At 43.9% G+C, this 18,412-nt stretch overlaps 4 protein-coding genes across 4 annotated transcripts; 1 reads left to right on the top strand and 3 right to left on the bottom strand.

Annotated features, from left to right (window-relative positions):
• Positions 1–205: 205 nt before the first annotated feature.
• Positions 206–3,934, top strand: RhiXN_11672 (uncharacterized protein; the record flags this gene model as incomplete). The annotated part of the gene is made up of 2 exons (XM_043331487.1): positions 206–392; positions 465–3,934. The coding sequence occupies 2 exons, from the start codon at positions 206–208 to the stop codon at positions 3,932–3,934; spliced, it is 3,657 nt and encodes a 1,218-aa protein (XP_043184997.1).
• A 504-nt stretch (positions 3,935–4,438) lies between these two features.
• Positions 4,439–6,222, bottom strand: RhiXN_11673 (Transposon Tf2-7 polyprotein; the record flags this gene model as incomplete). The annotated part of the gene is made up of 2 exons (XM_043331488.1): positions 4,439–5,895; positions 6,207–6,222. The coding sequence occupies 2 exons, from the start codon at positions 6,220–6,222 to the stop codon at positions 4,439–4,441; spliced, it is 1,473 nt and encodes a 490-aa protein (XP_043184998.1).
• Positions 6,223–6,949: 727 nt separating this feature from the next.
• RhiXN_11674 (Retrotransposable element Tf2 protein) lies at positions 6,950–7,645 on the bottom strand (the record flags this gene model as incomplete). Its single annotated transcript, XM_043331489.1, has 1 exon — positions 6,950–7,645. One exon carries the CDS (start codon positions 7,643–7,645, stop codon positions 6,950–6,952), a length of 696 nt encoding a protein of 231 aa, XP_043184999.1.
• Positions 7,646–10,075: 2,430 nt separating this feature from the next.
• RhiXN_11675 (uncharacterized protein) lies at positions 10,076–17,728 on the bottom strand (the record flags this gene model as incomplete). The annotated part of the gene is made up of 2 exons (XM_043331490.1): positions 10,076–10,632; positions 11,383–17,728. 2 exons carry the CDS (start codon positions 17,726–17,728, stop codon positions 10,076–10,078), a joined length of 6,903 nt encoding a protein of 2,300 aa, XP_043185000.1.
• Between the last annotated feature and the right edge of the window lie 684 nt (positions 17,729–18,412).

Consider the following 18,412-nt stretch of genomic DNA (forward strand, 5'->3'; position numbering starts at 1 on the left):
TGAGAATTGCTACCCCTCACCTTCTTGTGAGCTATGGGCTTCTCACTACTTCAAACTACTAGATACTGTAGTAACCTTTAGACCTACATGTTGCATCACTACCAAGTTAGTCCCTGCGCAAGAAATCAACCACTGGCCTGAATATGGTAAGTTACACATAGACCTGAATAAACTGATCAAGAGAACTGTTCAGAGCGTCTATGACATGGAAGAGCTATTGCCTATTCCAGAATGGCCAGAACATGACTGTCTATTCACCTCTCATTCCTTTGAGGTAGCTGCAGTCACTTATAGGGACCAGATGGAGCGTTTCATTCAGAAGCTATATGAGATTCTTGGTAGACAACTTCAGACTGGACCACCTTCCCCAGTCATCTCTGCAGGACATCTCAGTGAGGTAGAACCTGGACAAGAACACCTTAGGGATAGGACTCTACAACTTAAGCAAGATATGACCTAATTAGTGCCCAAAAGTTCTAGAGCCTCTTCTGTCACTCCACAGGAGGCAGCTCAAGAAAACTTACTAAGGAGTCTTATCAAACCCACAAGTCAAGTTACTATTGCTAGTCCTTTACTTCCAGAACCTCAAGTTTCTCCTCCAACTGTGACCCTGCATACCTCCAGTAGCACTCCTCCAGGACATCCTCCTAGTAGTCTTCATTCATCCAAAGCCTCTCTTACTGTTACTATGCAACCTAGGTATTTAGGACCTGATAATGGAACTTTACTCATTCCTTCAGAACCTTTACCACCACCTCCTAGCTCTATTGCTACTTCTTCCTCTAGATCTATACCCTTAGGAAGAATACCAGAAGAATCACCCTATGTAACATTACAAGTCCCACCTACCTTAGAAAGGACTGAGAGACTTAGAAGAGAAGCTACTAGATCTCTAGGACCTAGACCACCTACTCCTAGACCCACTATAGTCCCTTCCACTAGTTCAGAAGAAACCTTACCATCATCTCCTAGAGGTAATACTAGTGTTCCCATAGCCCAACCTTCAGCCATACCTCCTTTCAATATACAAGCCCTTGAAGACTACATCAACAATCTTTCAAGTGGAAGTATAGATGGCTTAAGTTCTTCTGAATCATCAACTGGAAGAGACCAAGTAGCCCCTGAACTAATTGCCCCAGCTACTCCTGCTGATTCTATTACTTCTGTCTCAAGTGCTGCTACCCACACCATGCAAATTCCAGTAGCCCAATCTACTCCCAGGATTAGGAGCCAAGTAGAAGAGGATAATGTTAGGAATATACCTTATAATCCACCTTTAAGCAATGCTGCTAGAAGAGTTAGCCTTGCAGGCCCAAGTATTTCTCTTAGAGATCCACCTCCACATGCTGACTTTATTAATTGCAGATCTTCCTTGGGAGCAAATTGGCAATCCTCAGGAAGACCAGCTATACCAGCTGAGTCCTTTACCAGAGTATCTACAATCCCAGAAGAGCGCTCCTCCAGACTAGCTGAAAGTGCACACAGGAGACCTACCTCCTCTCCTGAATCAAGAAGAACTCCTCTAAGTACTCATACCAATTTACCTTACTTACAGGAGCAGCCAGCACCAGCTACTAGAGAAGAAGCCAATATGAGTAGGAGAGGAAACTTCTTAGCCCCTCTACTAGCACCTGTCCCACAACTTCAAGTACCTCCAGCACCACCCATTGACAGGACTAGGTTACCTCCTCATATTGTAGGACGTATGGTCTCCTCTAGAAGGTTTAGTGAGCTGTTTAATGATCCACCTCCTAGGGATCAACTTAGAGATAGACTAGCTCCCTTAGCTGAAGGAGGAGGAGGAAATGACCCACCATATGATAGCAATGAGGGAGATTTTGATAACTCTGGTAGAAGAAGGAACAACCCACCTAGAAGGGATGGAAGAGGACCTCCTAACAACCCAGAAGACCCAGGAAATGAACCATATGCTCAAGCAAATGCAGCTAGAGCTAGACCTTTCAATCCAGCTCCTGTACATTTTGATACTAAGCTGAAACCTGACATAATCCCAGAATGGGATGGAGATACTAAGAAGCTGTTGCACTGGATGACATCCATCAACAACATAGCTGAGTATAGTAGCTACACTGGAATTCAGCTTGGACAGCAGATTCCCCTCAGGTTCACAGGTAGAGCTCTTAGATGGTTCAACGCATTAGATAAGGACTATAGGCAAATTATAACTGAAGACTGGCCAGCACTTAGGCAAGCTATCACTATCCACTTCATGAATAGGACCTTCCTGAACAGAAGCAAGAATGAAGCCATGCTCATCAGGTTCAGGGATAAAGATCATTCAGAAGAGACTCCAGAAGACTATGTCATCAGGAAGATGGAGGCTCTTACTATTGTCAGTGACTGGACTGACTCTGAATTAATCTTTGAAATCATGAATGGTGCTCCTAAGTCCTGGACCACGCATATAGACACCTCAAGAATAGTCACTTGGGAGGATTTCCTTGACAAGATTGCATGGCATGAGGAGGACCTTTTGGGAAAAGATTCTTCTCATAACTCTGACATACAGCGTCAGCTACATCAGATGCAATCTACTCTCAAGAGACTAGAAGGAAACAGGCACTCTTGGCCAAGTGCGCGCTCACACTTAGCAGGATCTAAACCAGTAGGATGGCATCAAAATAATCCTCCACCAAAATACCCTAAGGATGACTCTACAGTATCTAAAGGTAAAACTCCTAAAGACAAGAAAGCTAGACCTTGTAGACACTGTGGAAGTATGATGCACTGGGATAGAGACTATGATGATGAATGGGAAGCCCAGGAAGCTTATGAAGATCTCTGTGATGAAGCCTACCTTGATGAAACTGAGTATGACACTGAAGGAGAAGAGTCTGTTTCTGAGGAAGAGCAGGATTTTCATAAGCCCCTTCAGTCATTAGCTGTTTCTACCTCCAGCGCTAAGCCCAGCTCTGGATCCCAGGAGGAACAGCATGGTCTGGAGGGGACCACTGTCACCCAGGGTACTAACTCTGCTGACCAGGGCAGTAAGGAATCTGATTCATCTGTATTTTCTGGATATGTACAACCCAAGCTCCCCACTAGGAAGAGCCTTAATAAGAAACTGAAAATGGCTAGAAGTCATACAGCTATTACCAAGAATGGAGAAGAAATCACTCTCAAGCAATTAATGTCAAGACCACCAGGAACTGCCTTTTTTGGATCTAAAGCCACCATCATCAAAGGTTGGCTTCAGACAAGCAATGGACCTAAGAAGCACATCACCTTTGACTCAGGATCAGAGATCACTCTCATTAATGAGTCAATACTTAAAACTCTAGATCCATCACCTAGAGTGTGCATTGGACAAAAACTCAAGTTAATTCAAGTTACTGGGAATAGTAGCTTATCACAGTACATTTCCCTTCCTATCATCTTTGATACCAAACAAGGATTAGTTAAAATGATTGTAGAAGCCTATATAGTTCCTAACATGAACACGCCTTTCATCTTAGGAACAGACTTTGCATCTCAGTATCAACTATCATTAGTTAGGAATGGAGATGGAACAAGGATAGTTTTTGGGGATACAGGACGTTCTATTCCTGTGGAAGAATCAGATTCCAGCCCAAGAATTGACCAACAAGGTAATACCTTTATGGTTGAAGTTGCACAAGGATTCATCAAGAATTCTGAGAAAATCAAGATCTCTAAGAAAGCCTACAAGAAGCAACTTCAACATAGGAAATTACCTCCCAATACTGTCAAAGTAAAAGTATATGAGACAGTTACTATCCCAGCGCATACCATCAAGCTCATCAAAGTCAAGACAACATGGAAGGAAGGTCAAGCCTCTGGTTTTATGGACAGATCTTTCAATTCCCATCAACAAGAAGAACATCTGTTTGCAATAACAGACTGCCTGATAGATAGGAACTGTCAGAGCCAACAACTACCAAGAGGTAAAACCTAACTAGTTATTGCCTAATATAGGACTTATCAACTAGTAGGACCTAACAAAGCTCAAGGCAATGCCAGGGAAGGGTAGGACAAGACCTATTTAAGTAAAGTGCACTATGCTATTAAGATAGCAGGGCTAAAACCAAGGCAGGGACTATTACACTCAAGGTGCACCTGATTGTATGCCAAGGGTAGGTAGTGTTGGAAGGGATAAGAGGTCAAGTTCTGAGGCTTAAGGCTCTCAGAACCCTCCTTATATATTCAACAAGCAAGGGGAATAGTATATACAGTGACAAACACAATAACAAAGATAAGGTCACATGACCAGAGATAAGAAAACAAGATCACATGACTAAAGGTCATGTGATAAGATTACATAATAAGCGCTCAGCGCCTAAATAGCATAAAGATGCATACATCCATAAATCTTCAAGAAAATAGCGCATATATTCACTATTTCTTTGACTTAGTGGATTCTAAGGTGGTCACGCCTCTAGGGCATGACACTTCCCCCCTGTTAAGGTCCAGCTGCCTCTGGATGTTCATGGTGAAACTTAGCCAATTTCTCAGGGGCATTGGCTAAGTGGGCCTTGGGTTCCCATGTGTTATCCTCTGGTCCATACCCTTTCCATTTAACCAAGTATTTGACTTGTTGACCCACTTTCTTGGAGTCTAGGATCCTTTCAACAGTATATTCCTCTTCTCCATCAGCTGTGACAACTGGGGGAAGTGGTACTGGATCACGGTCATATTTGTCTACTGGCTTTTTGTGTAAAAGGGCAATGTTGAAGACAGGATGGACTTTCATGGATTTAGGGAGATCCAGTTTATAGGAGTTCCTGCCAATTTTCTCCAAGACCTTATAGGGCCCCAATTGCTTATGCTCTAGCTTATGGGAAGGCCTTGAAGTTTTGATGTTGGCACTACTCAAATAGACTTTATCACCAACTTCCAGCTTGGTTGCTTCCCTTCTGTTTAGATCATAGTATTGCGCACTTTGTCTTGCAGCAATTTCTAAAGCAGCTTTTGCTTCTGTTTGGATCTCTTTCAGGAAGTCTGCTAGGTTGTTGGCTTGGGGGACATGGCTTTCCTTGGTGTTTCCAACTGTGAAGTCTGGATTATAACCATAGCACATGTAGAAGGGGGAGTGTTTGGAGCCTGAGTGTTTCCCATTATTGTATGCAAATTCCGCAAGTGGTAGTGACGCAACCCAGTCTGTTTGTCTATAGTTGATGTAGTGGCGTAGGTAAATTTCCACAAACTGGTTTAGGCGTTCACTTTGTCCATCAACTTGTGGTCTGTATGCAGTGGAGAAATGTGGTTCTATCCCCAACCGCTTGTAGACTTGTCTCAAGAATTTTGCATTAAATTGGGGGCCTTGGTCCAAAATGGTTTTCCTGGGTAACCCATGTAACTTCCACACAAAGGATACAAAGAGGTTTGCAACATCAACCGCAGTTGCATCAGAGTGCGTTGGTATGAAATGAACCATTTTGGATAAGCGGTCCACTACTGTTAATATTGCATTGTATCCTTCTGAGGTGGGGAGTCCTACAATCAAGTCATACGTTATTTCCTCCCAGGGCTTATTGGGTAAATCTATGTTTTGAAGGAGACCTTCAGGAGCCCAATTGGAGTGTTTGCTATGTATGCATGAATTGCATGCTTGGACATATTTTGTTACAGACTGTTTCATCCCTGACCAATAGTAATCCCTTGAAAGGAGGTCTAAGGTTCTGAACTGTCCTGGGTGCCCAGTGGAAGGGTTATCATGCCTGCTTTCTAAGACGGCTTTCCTGATTTCTGGCTCATTGGGGACATAGATCCAATCATGATAGTATAGTAGGCCATTATCAATCTTCCATCCTTTAACAGGTATGTCCTCTTCCAAGGATTTAAGGATTTTGTATACAGCTTTGTTGTCATGCAGAGCATCCCTTATTAGGTCATTAAGGTCACTATCTGTTTGAATAGCTGCAATAATGTTACAACCTCCTTACATATACCATTAGATTTGCCGGATTTTTCTCTTATTTTTAGTATTTTTTCCGAAACCTTTAGCTTTTGTTTTTCAATCACGTGATCTTGGCGCTTATTATGCCAAGATGCCGCGCCAAGATGCCGTGCCAAGGGCGCTTAGCAGGAATCCACGCTTCTGCGCAGCCCGCAGCACGCTTCTCTTTTCACATGTAGTCTTCTATTCACACACACAGACCACATGTACTTAGAAGTTTTGTCTATATATACAGCAGGAAAATTGCTTGGAGACCCCAAGTCAATTTTACCTTGTCTCATACTCATTGAGGAGGATTAAGTCAGCCAGCTAAGTAGCCGGCCCCCAGTTGATCTCAGACGTTAACTACCCCTTAACTCACCACACCTCCCAGGCCTAGGGCCCCACCACTAGTAGTAGTCACCATTAGGACGCCTTACGCGTCATTAGTATAGCCTTTAGATAGTAGATGTCCTAGACGTCCGTAAGGGGCGTCGAGGCAGCGGGCGCTTGTGGCCGTGTGTACTGAGTGAGAAACCGCTTAAGGCGGTGGGGGTTCTACCTATGACAATGAACTACCTAACTACGATGACCACGCGCTGTAAGGCGGCGGCAAACTACGTACGTACAGTGGACCTGACGCTTAAGGCGTGTATCTAAGTGCTTTCTGGACTGTAAGGTCCTTGTACAGATTGGGGATGCAACAAGAGGTAATTGACCTGGGTGTTACCATGGTCGGTTGGCCTCCTTATATATTACAAGGGTGAACTAATTACAAATACAATATATGCAATACTATAACCAATAAGAACCCCAATCCGCAGTTGGTCTTACTCATGCATACGTGTCACTGACGTGTCATAGTGATGTCATCAGGTGGAGGTGGCTACGTATGCTGAGGTAAGCGCGGATGGGGACGTGGCTTGGCGCTTAGCGTATGATATAAGCGCCAAAGTCACGTGATTGAAAATGTTGTCTGTTTGCCTTTGTTTAAATTCGAGAAAATGGGAATAAATTCCCTGGTATCGACTGTGTCTACAACACTGCCCCCCCTCTAAGGGCCTTGGCAGCGCCAAGGGCCTTCTTTTTCATTTCTTTTTCAAATTTTTCTAGGATTTTTTTGGCGTTTTTGAGGTTTTCCCTTGGTTCCCAGGTGTTCTCCTCTGACCCATAGCCCTTCCATTTTACCCTAAAGAACCATTTCCCGTTCCTTTCTTCCATGTCCGTGATTCCTTCCACCTCATATTCTTCTTCCCCATCCACAGTGACTGGAGGGGGGCAATTTTCAAAGGCGCGTTTGTTATCTCTTTTGACCTTTGACAATAGTCCCACGTAGAAGACATTGTGGATGCGCATAGTTGAAGGAAGTTTGAGTTGGTAAGCATGGTTGGAGATTTTTTTGGAGACTTTGAACGGTCCCAGACGTTGTTCCGTCAGTTTGGGGCTCAAGGTTTTTAGGTTAACGTTTCTGGCGTCAAGCCATACTTCTTCCCCTACTTCAAATTTGGTTGGGCTTCCTTCCTTTCCAGCGGTCATTTTTGTCTTGGATTGCCGGAGTGCAGCTTCCACTTCTCTCCACTGAGATTCCATTGTCTGAGCTAGATCATTGGCTTCCGGTACATCTGTTGGTATGTTGGACGGGGTCAGGGAAGGCTCCCATCCATATAAGGCTTTGAACGGTGTTTTCCCAGTACTGCTATGTACGGCGTTGTTGTATGCAAATTCCGCCATTGGGAGCCACCTTGTCCAGTCCCGTTGATTGATACCGGAGTAAGCCCTTAGGAAGTGTTCAATAGAGGGGTTCACTCATTCTGTCTGTCCGTCGCTTTGTGGGTGGTACGCTGAGGAGAAGTGTGGATCAATGCCTAATTGTTTGTACAGTGCTTGTATGAACTTGTTGTTGAAGACTCTACCCCTATCCAATATTGTTTTTTCCGGCATTCCATGACGTTTCCACACGTGTTCCAGGAACAGTTCCGCTAGCTCAGGTGCTTTGAGCTTCTTGGAACATTTGACAAAGATTCCGTATTTTGTGAAACTGTCTATTATGACCAGTATGGAGTTGTTGTTCCCGTCCCTTGGTAGTGTCACAACTAAGCTTGGACCTATGATACAAGTGGCTTAAAGTCCGTGGCCCTATCACCAATGGACTATGAGAACAAGAGGGGCAACAAGGGCCCAGGGGGTATGATTTAGGGTAGAGGGCAACAAAGGCCTGGTAAGTGATGCTTAAGTAAAGTGCACTAGGCTCAACAAGGGAGCAGGGCAATGGGTAGGTAAGAACTCAGGTGAATTGACAAAGAGGTCAAGTCTTGCTGTTTTAGCGGCAACTTGACCTGGCTTATATACATGAGGAAAGCCACATCAAAAACAACAGTACTAAATAGTGAGTGTTATAGAGTAGGGTTTTAGGGACTAAGTAATTAAGTACAAAATATAATAAAGTGATTAATAGATCAGTTATCTATGGATATAAAAGGCAATAGACTAGCTATATAAGGGTAAATTAGGTTAGTAATCAGGGTGATCCCTACACTTAACAAGTAATCAAACGATTACTGCAGATGCAGGTGGTTGGTTATGCTTATACCTATAGTATGAAAGTTAGTATTGAGTCTTAGTTACCTACTATAATTTATCTGGATTTGTTAGTAATTTATTTGACTGAGATCGCACTCAGTTAAGGTGTATATGCCGCTCTCAAGGCCTTAAACTCTCCCAACTGACTTACTCAAGAGGTTCAGGGTCGCCCTAGAGCCTTTCCTAGCTACCCAGTATCTGTTGGGACCTTGCTAGAGGCTATATGCGCCGAGATACCTTACAGGTTAAGTTCAGTGAGCTTAAGAGGCTAAGAAAGCGAAATAAGACACTCTAAACTAAGTTAAGAAGATCTAATAGATCTTCAAGTTCACACAAGGGGTAAGAATGGGATGAAAAGAAGGTTGTATTCAAAGGGTCTCCCTCAGGGGGTTTATATACCCCTGAGGGAGAACAAATAACTATATACATGATGTACAAAAGAGGAAGTTACATGAGAGGTACAGTCTGAGCTATTTGATACATAAAGACCAATTAGTCCCAATAAGTCCTAGTGGGATAGACTCAAGGTTATTTACAGAATGTTCTAGAGCATACATGACTAAATTACATTAGTGTGAATGCTAAAAATAACCTTGAGGCAAGGTAGGATCTCATAGAAAAAGCTAGAAACTTAAATGGTTAGTATCTCCATCAATTTGGCTCAGAACCAGACGATTCCTTTTTGGGAACTGAGATGCCGGAGCCTCCGACCTATTGGTATTTGTCCGCATAGTAATATGCCTATTTCCCGCCGAGATATCGGCGTCGGCGCGCCCCGCCGACCTTTGGCGCTTATTTGCAATTACTAAGCGCCGGCGCTTGCATGCTTACTTGCACTTGTTCTATGGTCTGTAAGTACCGTTCCTACATATAAATGTATGATACAAAAAATGCTATAAATCATAGAAATAATATTATAATCATTCCGCATGATTAGATGTGTATATATGCAAGCGCAATGAGGAAATAAAGTATAAAAGGTCTTGTAGCACCGTCAGTTTCCAAATATAGTAATGCCTATGCCCATATTTGGATAGAGCAAGTAAGATTACTACAGTTCGCACTATTCACTATTGGCAATTAGGGGCGCATATGTCTAAATTAGTCATTCCATAACATATCCCCCCCAGTTTGGACATATGTGCTTGTGTGAAGTAACTGGGTCACCATTCTGATTCTTAGGATGGGTCTTGATTCTCTCTTATAGCCATTCCAGGAGGCTAGCTGACCATCTTGCATAGTGGGAGCAGGCAGGAAAGACTTGTATTTCCCATGTCCTTATGTGGTCCTGTGTTGATATTCATGCATAAAGCTTCATAATGCCTTGCTAAGTAATGCTAGCATCATGAGTTTGGAAGGTGTGGAAAGTTGCACAGCAACTATGGATGCATGCAACAAAAATGCAAAGCCTTGCAGAGTTTGAAAAGTAAGGTACAGGCCTTGCAGATTATTAAAAGGAGTATAGGTAAATTAAATGCTAGTAGAGTATTGGGGAGAGGCATGTTTAAGTATGTTACCAAGATATAGTAGCCAGGCCAGGTTTATTACACCAGTGTGGACACATCAAAAGTGTCAAGGAACTTAGAGTGGATTATCTTTAATGGTTCCTTTGAGTGATTTTGATCTTAATCTTAAATCTGGTGCACTCTTGAGTTGTTTCTTTGGTTTGCTACTTAAGTCGCGTCCCAGCCATTGAATAGGGTGCTGGTAGGTGCATTTATCTCCTAGTTTCATGTATTCTTGTTCCCTTAACATTTCCGCTAAGCTCTTAGACCATTGATTGATCACTAGGTCTTGCTGATATCTATTAGGACGTCTTCTGAGTTTGTACAAAGGCGCTTTGATGATATCTGAACATGGAACATCTATTAAATTGATAATGGTACGTTGTCCTGACCAATATGTTAACTTGTCCAGAGGCTGTTGCATTTTCCCTGGATATAAGTGGTTACGCCTGTGAGTTGTTCCGTGTGACCTTGGGTTTGCCGGGCTGATATACGGTAGGTCTGCCTTTGACTGGAGACGTGTCTTGCGCAGAGGTGATTCCACTGCTTGATTCCGTCCCATAAATGCGCTGGTACCTGCTGATGCATTACAGTCCGTAGGGATTTCTTTCCTATCGCCTTTAGGTAGTTCCGCTACTGTTTCAGTCCTAGCTCCAGTTGCCCTGTTTCGTCTCAATATACACTTAAGTATTGTATCTACCGAGTGCCAAGAGTTTGGATGCTTGAGGCGATTCCCTTGCATGTTGACAGGCGCTTCCTGCTTGTTGTGCTGCACGTCCATTTGTGTCCTAGTATCATTTACAAGTACTTGTAATCTTTCAGTGCAACTAAGGTTGTTCTGAGCAGAGTTATTCAATAATATGCTTCCGCTAGTTTGGCTGGTTGTATACTGCGTTGTTGGTCCTTGCATATAACTACGTCGCTTCTTTTGTATATGTTTGAACGCTCTTGCCGTTTCATGATAGCTGTCTACAGTAGCTGTACTAGCTTTGGTGCAATCAATTGGCTTAGTTGCTTTAATCTGTGTAGTTAAATGCGATTCCTTTGTCCAAGCATGAGCAATGTGCTTTGCGGCGATATACTTGGCTGTCTTTTGAGTGTTCTCTGACCAGTGATGATAGTTCTGGGATTTTTTGGCTCTCAAACTCTTAAGTCTTTCTGGTTGTTGCTTAAGACTTCGCTTTTCTAATCCAATTTTTTCTGTGTCGAATTTTCTATCCCTTGTATCCCCCCCAGGCACGTTGTCTCTTTGCTTGGACGTGGAAAGGACTGAATTCAGAAGGAAGTGTTGATTCCCCTCGAACCACCTAAACCTTTGAAAACTTGCCGGGCAATATTTCCCTGTCCTATACTCTGTTTGTCTTGGTTTGTTCGTGTGCGTACTAGCAGGCAACGTTTGCGGTGTTAATAGCTCATTCAATCGCTCATTCAGTTTAGCTAATTCTATTGTTAATCGCTCCTGGCTGGACTTCCAGTCCAAACTCTGTCGACTACTAACGTCTTCTTCGATTGACTTTCTAGCTGGTATTGGCTCGGGAGTGCATGGGCGCACTAACGCTGTGAAGGATCGAAGGGTTTGGTAGGAGTCTTGAGTAGAGGCTTTTTCGTTGATTTCAGACTCGTTGTCACTCGTATTCTCGTTGTCGCTTAACTCTTTGTAATCCCCTTGACTGGAGCGATTCGTCTTGACGTTGGAATCCGGTTGAATTTCGATATTTTTCAGAATTTCTTTTATTTCGTCGAGCTGCTTCTGTATGTCCTGAGATATATTATTATCATGTCTCAGCAAGCGGTCTTCATGCCATGCAACTTTGTCCAAGAAGTCGTCCCATGTAGTTCCTACAGATGTATCTATATACAATGACCAATGTTCAGGAGCGCTGTTCATGATCTCCGTAATTAGTTCAGATTCGGTCCAATCGCTAAATAGAGTAAGCGTTTCGGCCTTCCGAACAATGTAGTCTACCGGTGTTTCATACGGGTTATCTCTGTCTCTGAATCCGGCTTGAAGAGCTTCGGCCTTATTTCTGTCTATCAGCAATCGATTCATGAAGTGTATTGTTATTGCGCGTCTCAAACTTGGCCAATCGGCGGTGATGATTCGTCGATAAGTCTTATCTAGTGCATTAAACCATCTTAGCGCTCGACCCGTGAGTCTCGATGGCACTTGTCGTCCTAACTGTATGCGTGCATAGATACCGTATTCAGCTAAATTATTGATGGATATGATCCATCTGGGTAATTCGCTGGTATTGCCATTCCATTCTGGAATGTTATCCGGCTCAAGTTTAGGATCAAAGTGCACGGGCTTAGGTCTGAAAGATCGTGCGCGTATAGGATTCCTTATAGGTACGTCACTATACTCATCTCCTGATTCGTCAGGTGGATCCGGAGGATCGTTCCTTGTCCTTTGTTGAGGATGTTGGTCTTCGTTGGAGCTCTGATTTGATTCATGGGCACAAGGCGAGTCTCCTCGGTCGCATTTATGACTATATTGACTGCTAACGGAAGCTTGCGACGTTTCATCCTGAGACGATTCGCTGAATCTGCGCGAGCTGGCTAATCGGCTCCTTACGTGAGTAGGTAATGTATTCCTATTTCGTCGTGCCTTAGACGCGGTTGAACTACTGACTCTATTCGACCTTAAATTCTTTGCAGTGCCGAATGCTTGGTTAGTACTTCGTCTTGAGCTGGACCTTACAGGCGATCGAGACAGCCGTGATGTTCGTGCTGCGGCGCTCCTAACTGTAAAGGTAAAGTTGTCTTGGTACGACGGACCGGTTATATGCTGCAGTGCCTGTTCCTCCGCTGTGCCAGATGCTTGTGTATTTAGTGAGCTAATACAAAGATTAATATCTGGTTCGTCGGGCTCGATAGCTTCCGGCTTGTAAGTCGAGTGTTTACGTTCCGCTTCCTGATTGTACTTGTACGAGAGGGTTGTCGATATATCCAACTGATCTTCTAAAAGTTCGTATTGGTATAGATGCTCTCTCATTGGTGTCGAAGCTAACGTGTCGTTGTTACTCCTGTCTCCTGGATTGGATACTTCACTTGTAACCAAACCATATGGCGTAAGCTTATCAGGCGGTAGCAAGTATTCATGATCGGTCGGCTTGGTGAACGAATGCGTTATCGAGCTTGACATCCCTGATATAAGTGTCGAAGGTAGTTCGGGGTCTTGCGACATAGGAGTTTCGACTCTTACATCCGATATTGTTAAGCCGTTTGGACTCTTTGTATTAATTACCGGCGACCGGAGTCCTTCGTCAGTAGATATTGATGAATGAATACTTATTTGATCGATATTATCACCTCTGCTTGGTGTAGTCGGCTCTTCTGGTACTAGACAATTAATTCCAATATCTGAAACTAACTCTGCTTGACTAATAACTGGTTCGTCATTAGCTGATTTCTCAGGTAATACGATTCGGAGCTCAGTGTTAACGGCGCTTGACTCGGCGCTTGACTCGGCGCTTATGCATAGGGCCATAGGCTGGTAGTCGGGACTTAGGTTTCTAATTTCCGACGGCGCTAGAGATTCAAATGCGGCGTTCGCAGCAACGCTAATGCTCGGGACTAATACTACCGATGTACCCGATGAGTCGTATTCATGCAACGCGTTAGAGTATTCTGTGTTCACAAGTATAATAGGTAAGCTCCTATGGGCACTGTCTGGTTCTTCACTGATATGTACTAGCGTCTGCTCGCTAATCCAATTCCTTAGCTGCTCGGAGTGCAAACCAACATGTTCATTTCGTAACTCAGAGCTGATACACTGGGTATCGAAGCTTGGCGTAAGTGTCTTATGTTTCATTTCATAATGCGAGCTTTCCGGAGGCTCGTTCGAGTCTTGCGTCGGTAGTTCGTGATCGATTGTACTTACAGACGATGCCGATGAATCAATTGAACTAATAGTCACGCTTCCTTCTCCACTATTGATTGAAACGTCCTTGAATATACTAGTGTTAGTGGTAGCATAGTCGGCTGCACTTATTTCAGTCGATTCAGAGCCGCGAATTGTTTCAGACAATGCTGAGTAAGGATCACGTGACGGTGTCGCTTGTAGCGCGCTCTGAATAGTGTCGTTCTTGCCCATGTCAATTTTATCCACCAATAAAGATTGTTTGCTTGCTTCAGACTCAAAGATCCTTACGGATGATTGCGCTGGTAGTAATAGATCATTGACAAGTCTAGTCGTGTGACTGTTGTTACACAGAGACGAAGATTCCGAACTCTTCATTGACGCGCTAAGCTTAGTCATTCGCTGGGCCGACTTGCTTGATTTATCAGGCAATATCGTCGATATTGGATGCTCCGGACCGGGCGGTCTTGTCGAGTCTAAAGCTGAATGGCGTTCAATCTCAATAACCGCTGAGTCAGCTGTAGATGTATGCGAGACGGTAGGTTCTGCGTATATATCCATTATTTGCTGAATTTCACGGATAGTTTCAACTAGCCAGTCCTTCATATCCGGCGATAAATCGACTTCCAGCGGTTGAAAATCTGGAAAATTTCCCAATGTTTCGCTGCAAACACCCGTTAGCGTCTCACCATGTTCTTGCTGACTAAGTGGTTTGTTTGGCGCGTTAGTCAATAGGTCTTGATTTAAGCATGGCTTAGATTGCGACTGTCTAGGTAAGCGACTAGATAAATCTTGTTCCTTTGTTTGCCTAATACTGCTTGAGGTGTGTACCACATTGTTATGCGAAGCGTCGATTGCTTGTTTGGTTATCATGGATGAAAATGGATCAGTTGCATTGTGGAATTCGTCTGGTGAATGACTAGCTTGAGAAATTGATAATCCGCTAATTGTCCTAGGAGCTGCTTCCTTATAGGTTAAATCATTACTTATAGTCCGCTTAGCATGTGTATTAGATATGTGAGTATCTATACTAGTAGGACCATGACTAGTAAGGTTAGACGGCGTTCCTGTATGCTTAATGATTCCATTTGCGCTACTAGTTGTAACCAATACATGCAAAGGACTAAGGTTACCAAAAGAGTGATGACTGTTTATGTGTACCGGATCACACAATGCTTCATCTGGCAGTGGTGTAGTACTTCTGAACTGGTCGCGCATCATCCGGATTGACTCATTGTCTGGTTGCTTAACAGGTTTGGCTAAGCTCTCCTTTCTTGATGTAATACCATTGCGTTTTTTGATTGTAACTAAAGGCTGAGCTATCTTGTTGACCCATAGATCGCTTAGCTGTTCATTAGATGCAATACCCTTTACGGCTTCTACTGGTATCTCATCAACAATGGGTATCGATTTGTCAACCGACTTCCAGACGGGCAATGCTGGGCTATTGCCACACTCTAGAGTAAACGTAGGTGTCGATACGGATACTACTTCCAAGTCGAGAGGGGTGGACGGCTGAGAATCGTTGAGTGATGAGTAGGAGCTTGAGCTCATCGTCATATGATTAGGCTGAGTACCCTTAACCGTTTCAAGGTTGCTAATGGTACTTCCTGCTGACGCATACATGTACTCAATGCTTGCTCTAGGACTTGTATGCCGATTTAGATGTCCCATTGGTTCTGAATGGGGCAGTCGAAGCTTAGCTGATGACTGAAACACTTTGGTCACTCTGTAATCATCATCGCATGTAGATGACATGGTAGGCGATTCGATTAGTGTTGTTTGAGTCGGCAACTTATCATGTGATAACTCATGTTGGTTCTTAGCCTCGTTAGGTAACAAGTCCGGTTGGCAATTCGAATTTATTCGTGAGTTATGCTTACGTGGATCACCTTGTGGATGATTCGTTGCAGGTAAATGATTAGTTGATGACTTATGAGGCAAGTCTTGAACTGTTATAGACTTAGTAAGTATGTTGTGCAACCTTTGGATTGATCGTTCCATTTGATCCCTAAAGCTAACAGCAGCTACTTCGAACGCGCATGCGTCGAACAAGCATTCGGAAGCCGGCCATTCTGGTGTAGGAAGTAGTAAGTCAAATTCATTTGATTGCCGAATGGTCTTAGCAACTAGACTATTATAGGCAATGTGAAGTTCGCCATATTCAGGCCAGTCCTGCATGTCTTGGGCAGGAATTAACTTATTAGTGATAAGGCAGGTCGGTCTGAATGTAGTAACTATGTCTAGTAACTCAAATAAATGCGTGGCCCATGTTTCACATGATTGGTCCGGAGTGTAACTGTCTTGCTGAGTCGGCATGGGTAGATTATATAAGTTGCGTGCTAACCGCCGAAGTGTTCTTCTGGCTCGGCTAATTTCCGGGTCCAATCGGGTCTCAGAGATAAGTCCGGCACTAGCAGGCTGAAACGAGTAGTCTGCTATTTCCTTATCTGTAATTGCGTACGCGGGGGTATCAGGCAAATACGGTAAGTACTTCCTTAGTTCTGGACTGCTAGTTGCCAATGAACTACGGCTATCGTGCAGTGCAACCTGTTCTGGCGAGTGTTGGGAGCTAGTAGTCTCCTCGTGCTGCCATGTTCTAGGCTGTACCGGCCATTCGTCTAGCTGTACTGCAACTGTTGGTGTGTACTTGCTTAAATCCAAACTCTCTGCAACTGATTCGTAGCGGGGGTTGTATGATATAGCTTGGTCTGGCGAGCATTGGGAGCTAACCGTTGCCTGACCTCGTCGAGTCTTAGTCTTAGTGTGCCATTCCTCTGGCTGTCTTACCGTTGCGGGTAAGTACTTAGACTCTGTATCAGGTTCGAAGCTTAGTTGACTGCCTGAGGCTTTGCAGCCGTTGTCCCTGTTGTTGACCAGGTAGTTATCCCGCATTGTATCATAGCTGATGCTATGATTCAAAGGATCGACTGGATCCTCACTGTTGTGGTCGATCAAGCTGTACGGCGGATTGCTTAGGGCGTACGATGGGTCACTTGCAGTATACGATGGGTCGCGTGGGATGCACGGCGACGTTCTCTCAGTTGACGGTGAGTAAATATTGTTCGGCAATGATCGTTTAGAGCTTAATTGTTGATATGAACGTTTGTGACGGTCGTCCATATAGTTTTCAACGCATTCATGCTGCGCCGTAGCCGTGCGGGCCTCATGAGTCGATGGAGTCGATGAGATAGCTTCCTTGCGACGATGGTTTGGGTCGAAAGGTGCGTCGCGCTCTCTGTACCGTTCCTTAGATGTATGTATGCTACCATCCTGTGCTCGACGAAATATATCCTTGTTAACCGCTACTACGTTGTGCGTATCCGAGACCGTGAGGCTGTTGTTCTCGTGCTGGGAGCGTTCGTTACTAATGCTCCGGCATTGAGAGCTCTGTTGGGAGCGTCGGCTTGAGTTAGACGTAGTCTCAGTGTTGTTCGCATGATTATTATTCGTATCTAAGTACATCCTAAGAGCAGCATCTAAGTGTATACAATCGTCGTTCACGTCTGATGAGTAGCGCGATTGGGGTCTTGGTATAGGGAGCGTAGTCGACCGGGGCTGAGCTGTTGAGGAAGTGGAAGGGGTAGCCTTGGAGTAATTGGTCATCCAACCATGTTTGCGAGCGTCTTGATGGGTTCTTGGCGACGAAGTTGTTGTGTCGGGCGACCTGGCAGCATTGGTACTGTTGCTGAGGTCGATGGAGTGATTAGGAGAGGTAAGAGGGTGTCGAGCGGTGGGCTGAAGGGTATCCAAGGCAGTGCTTGTTGACGGCACATGTTTGGACGTTGAAGAGCAATGTTCCCTTGTTGTCCAAAGCCCTAATTCAGATCTAGACAATCTGTGCAAGTGTTCTGGAGGTTTCCACATGCAGTGTTAGTACAACTATAGTAGTAAGACTAAGTACAAGTATTAAGAGACTACAGGTAAGAATTAAAGATGTAACCAATGCGATGCCCTGCGGTGGTCACCAATGTTATAGAGTAGGGTTTTAGGGACTAAGTAATTAAGTACAAAATATAATAAAGTGATTAATAGATCAGTTATCTATGGATATAAAAGGCAATAGACTAGCTATATAAGGGTAAATTAGGTTAGTAATCAGGGTGATCCCTACACTTAACAAGTAATCAAACGATTACTGCAGATGCAGGTGGTTGGTTATGCTTATACCTATAGTATGAAAGTTAGTATTGAGTCTTAGTTACCTACTATAATTTATCTGGATTTGTTAGTAATTTATTTGACTGAGATCGCACTCAGTTAAGGTGTATATGCCGCTCTCAAGGCCTTAAACTCTCCCAACTGACTTACTCAAGAGGTTCAGGGTCGCCCTAGAGCCTTTCCTAGCTACCCAGTATCTGTTGGGACCTTGCTAGAGGCTATATGCGCCGAGATACCTTACAGGTTAAGTTCAGTGAGCTTAAGAGGCTAAGAAAGCGAAATAAGACACTCTAAACTAAGTTAAGAAGATCTAATAGATCTTCAAGTTCACACAAGGGGTAAGAATGGGATGAAAAGAAGGTTGTATTCAAAGGGTCTCCCTCAGGGGGT

The sequence above is a fragment of the Rhizoctonia solani genome, chromosome 12 (assembly GCF_016906535.1).
Source record: "Rhizoctonia solani chromosome 12, complete sequence".
NCBI lineage: Eukaryota > Fungi > Basidiomycota > Agaricomycetes > Cantharellales > Ceratobasidiaceae > Rhizoctonia > Rhizoctonia solani.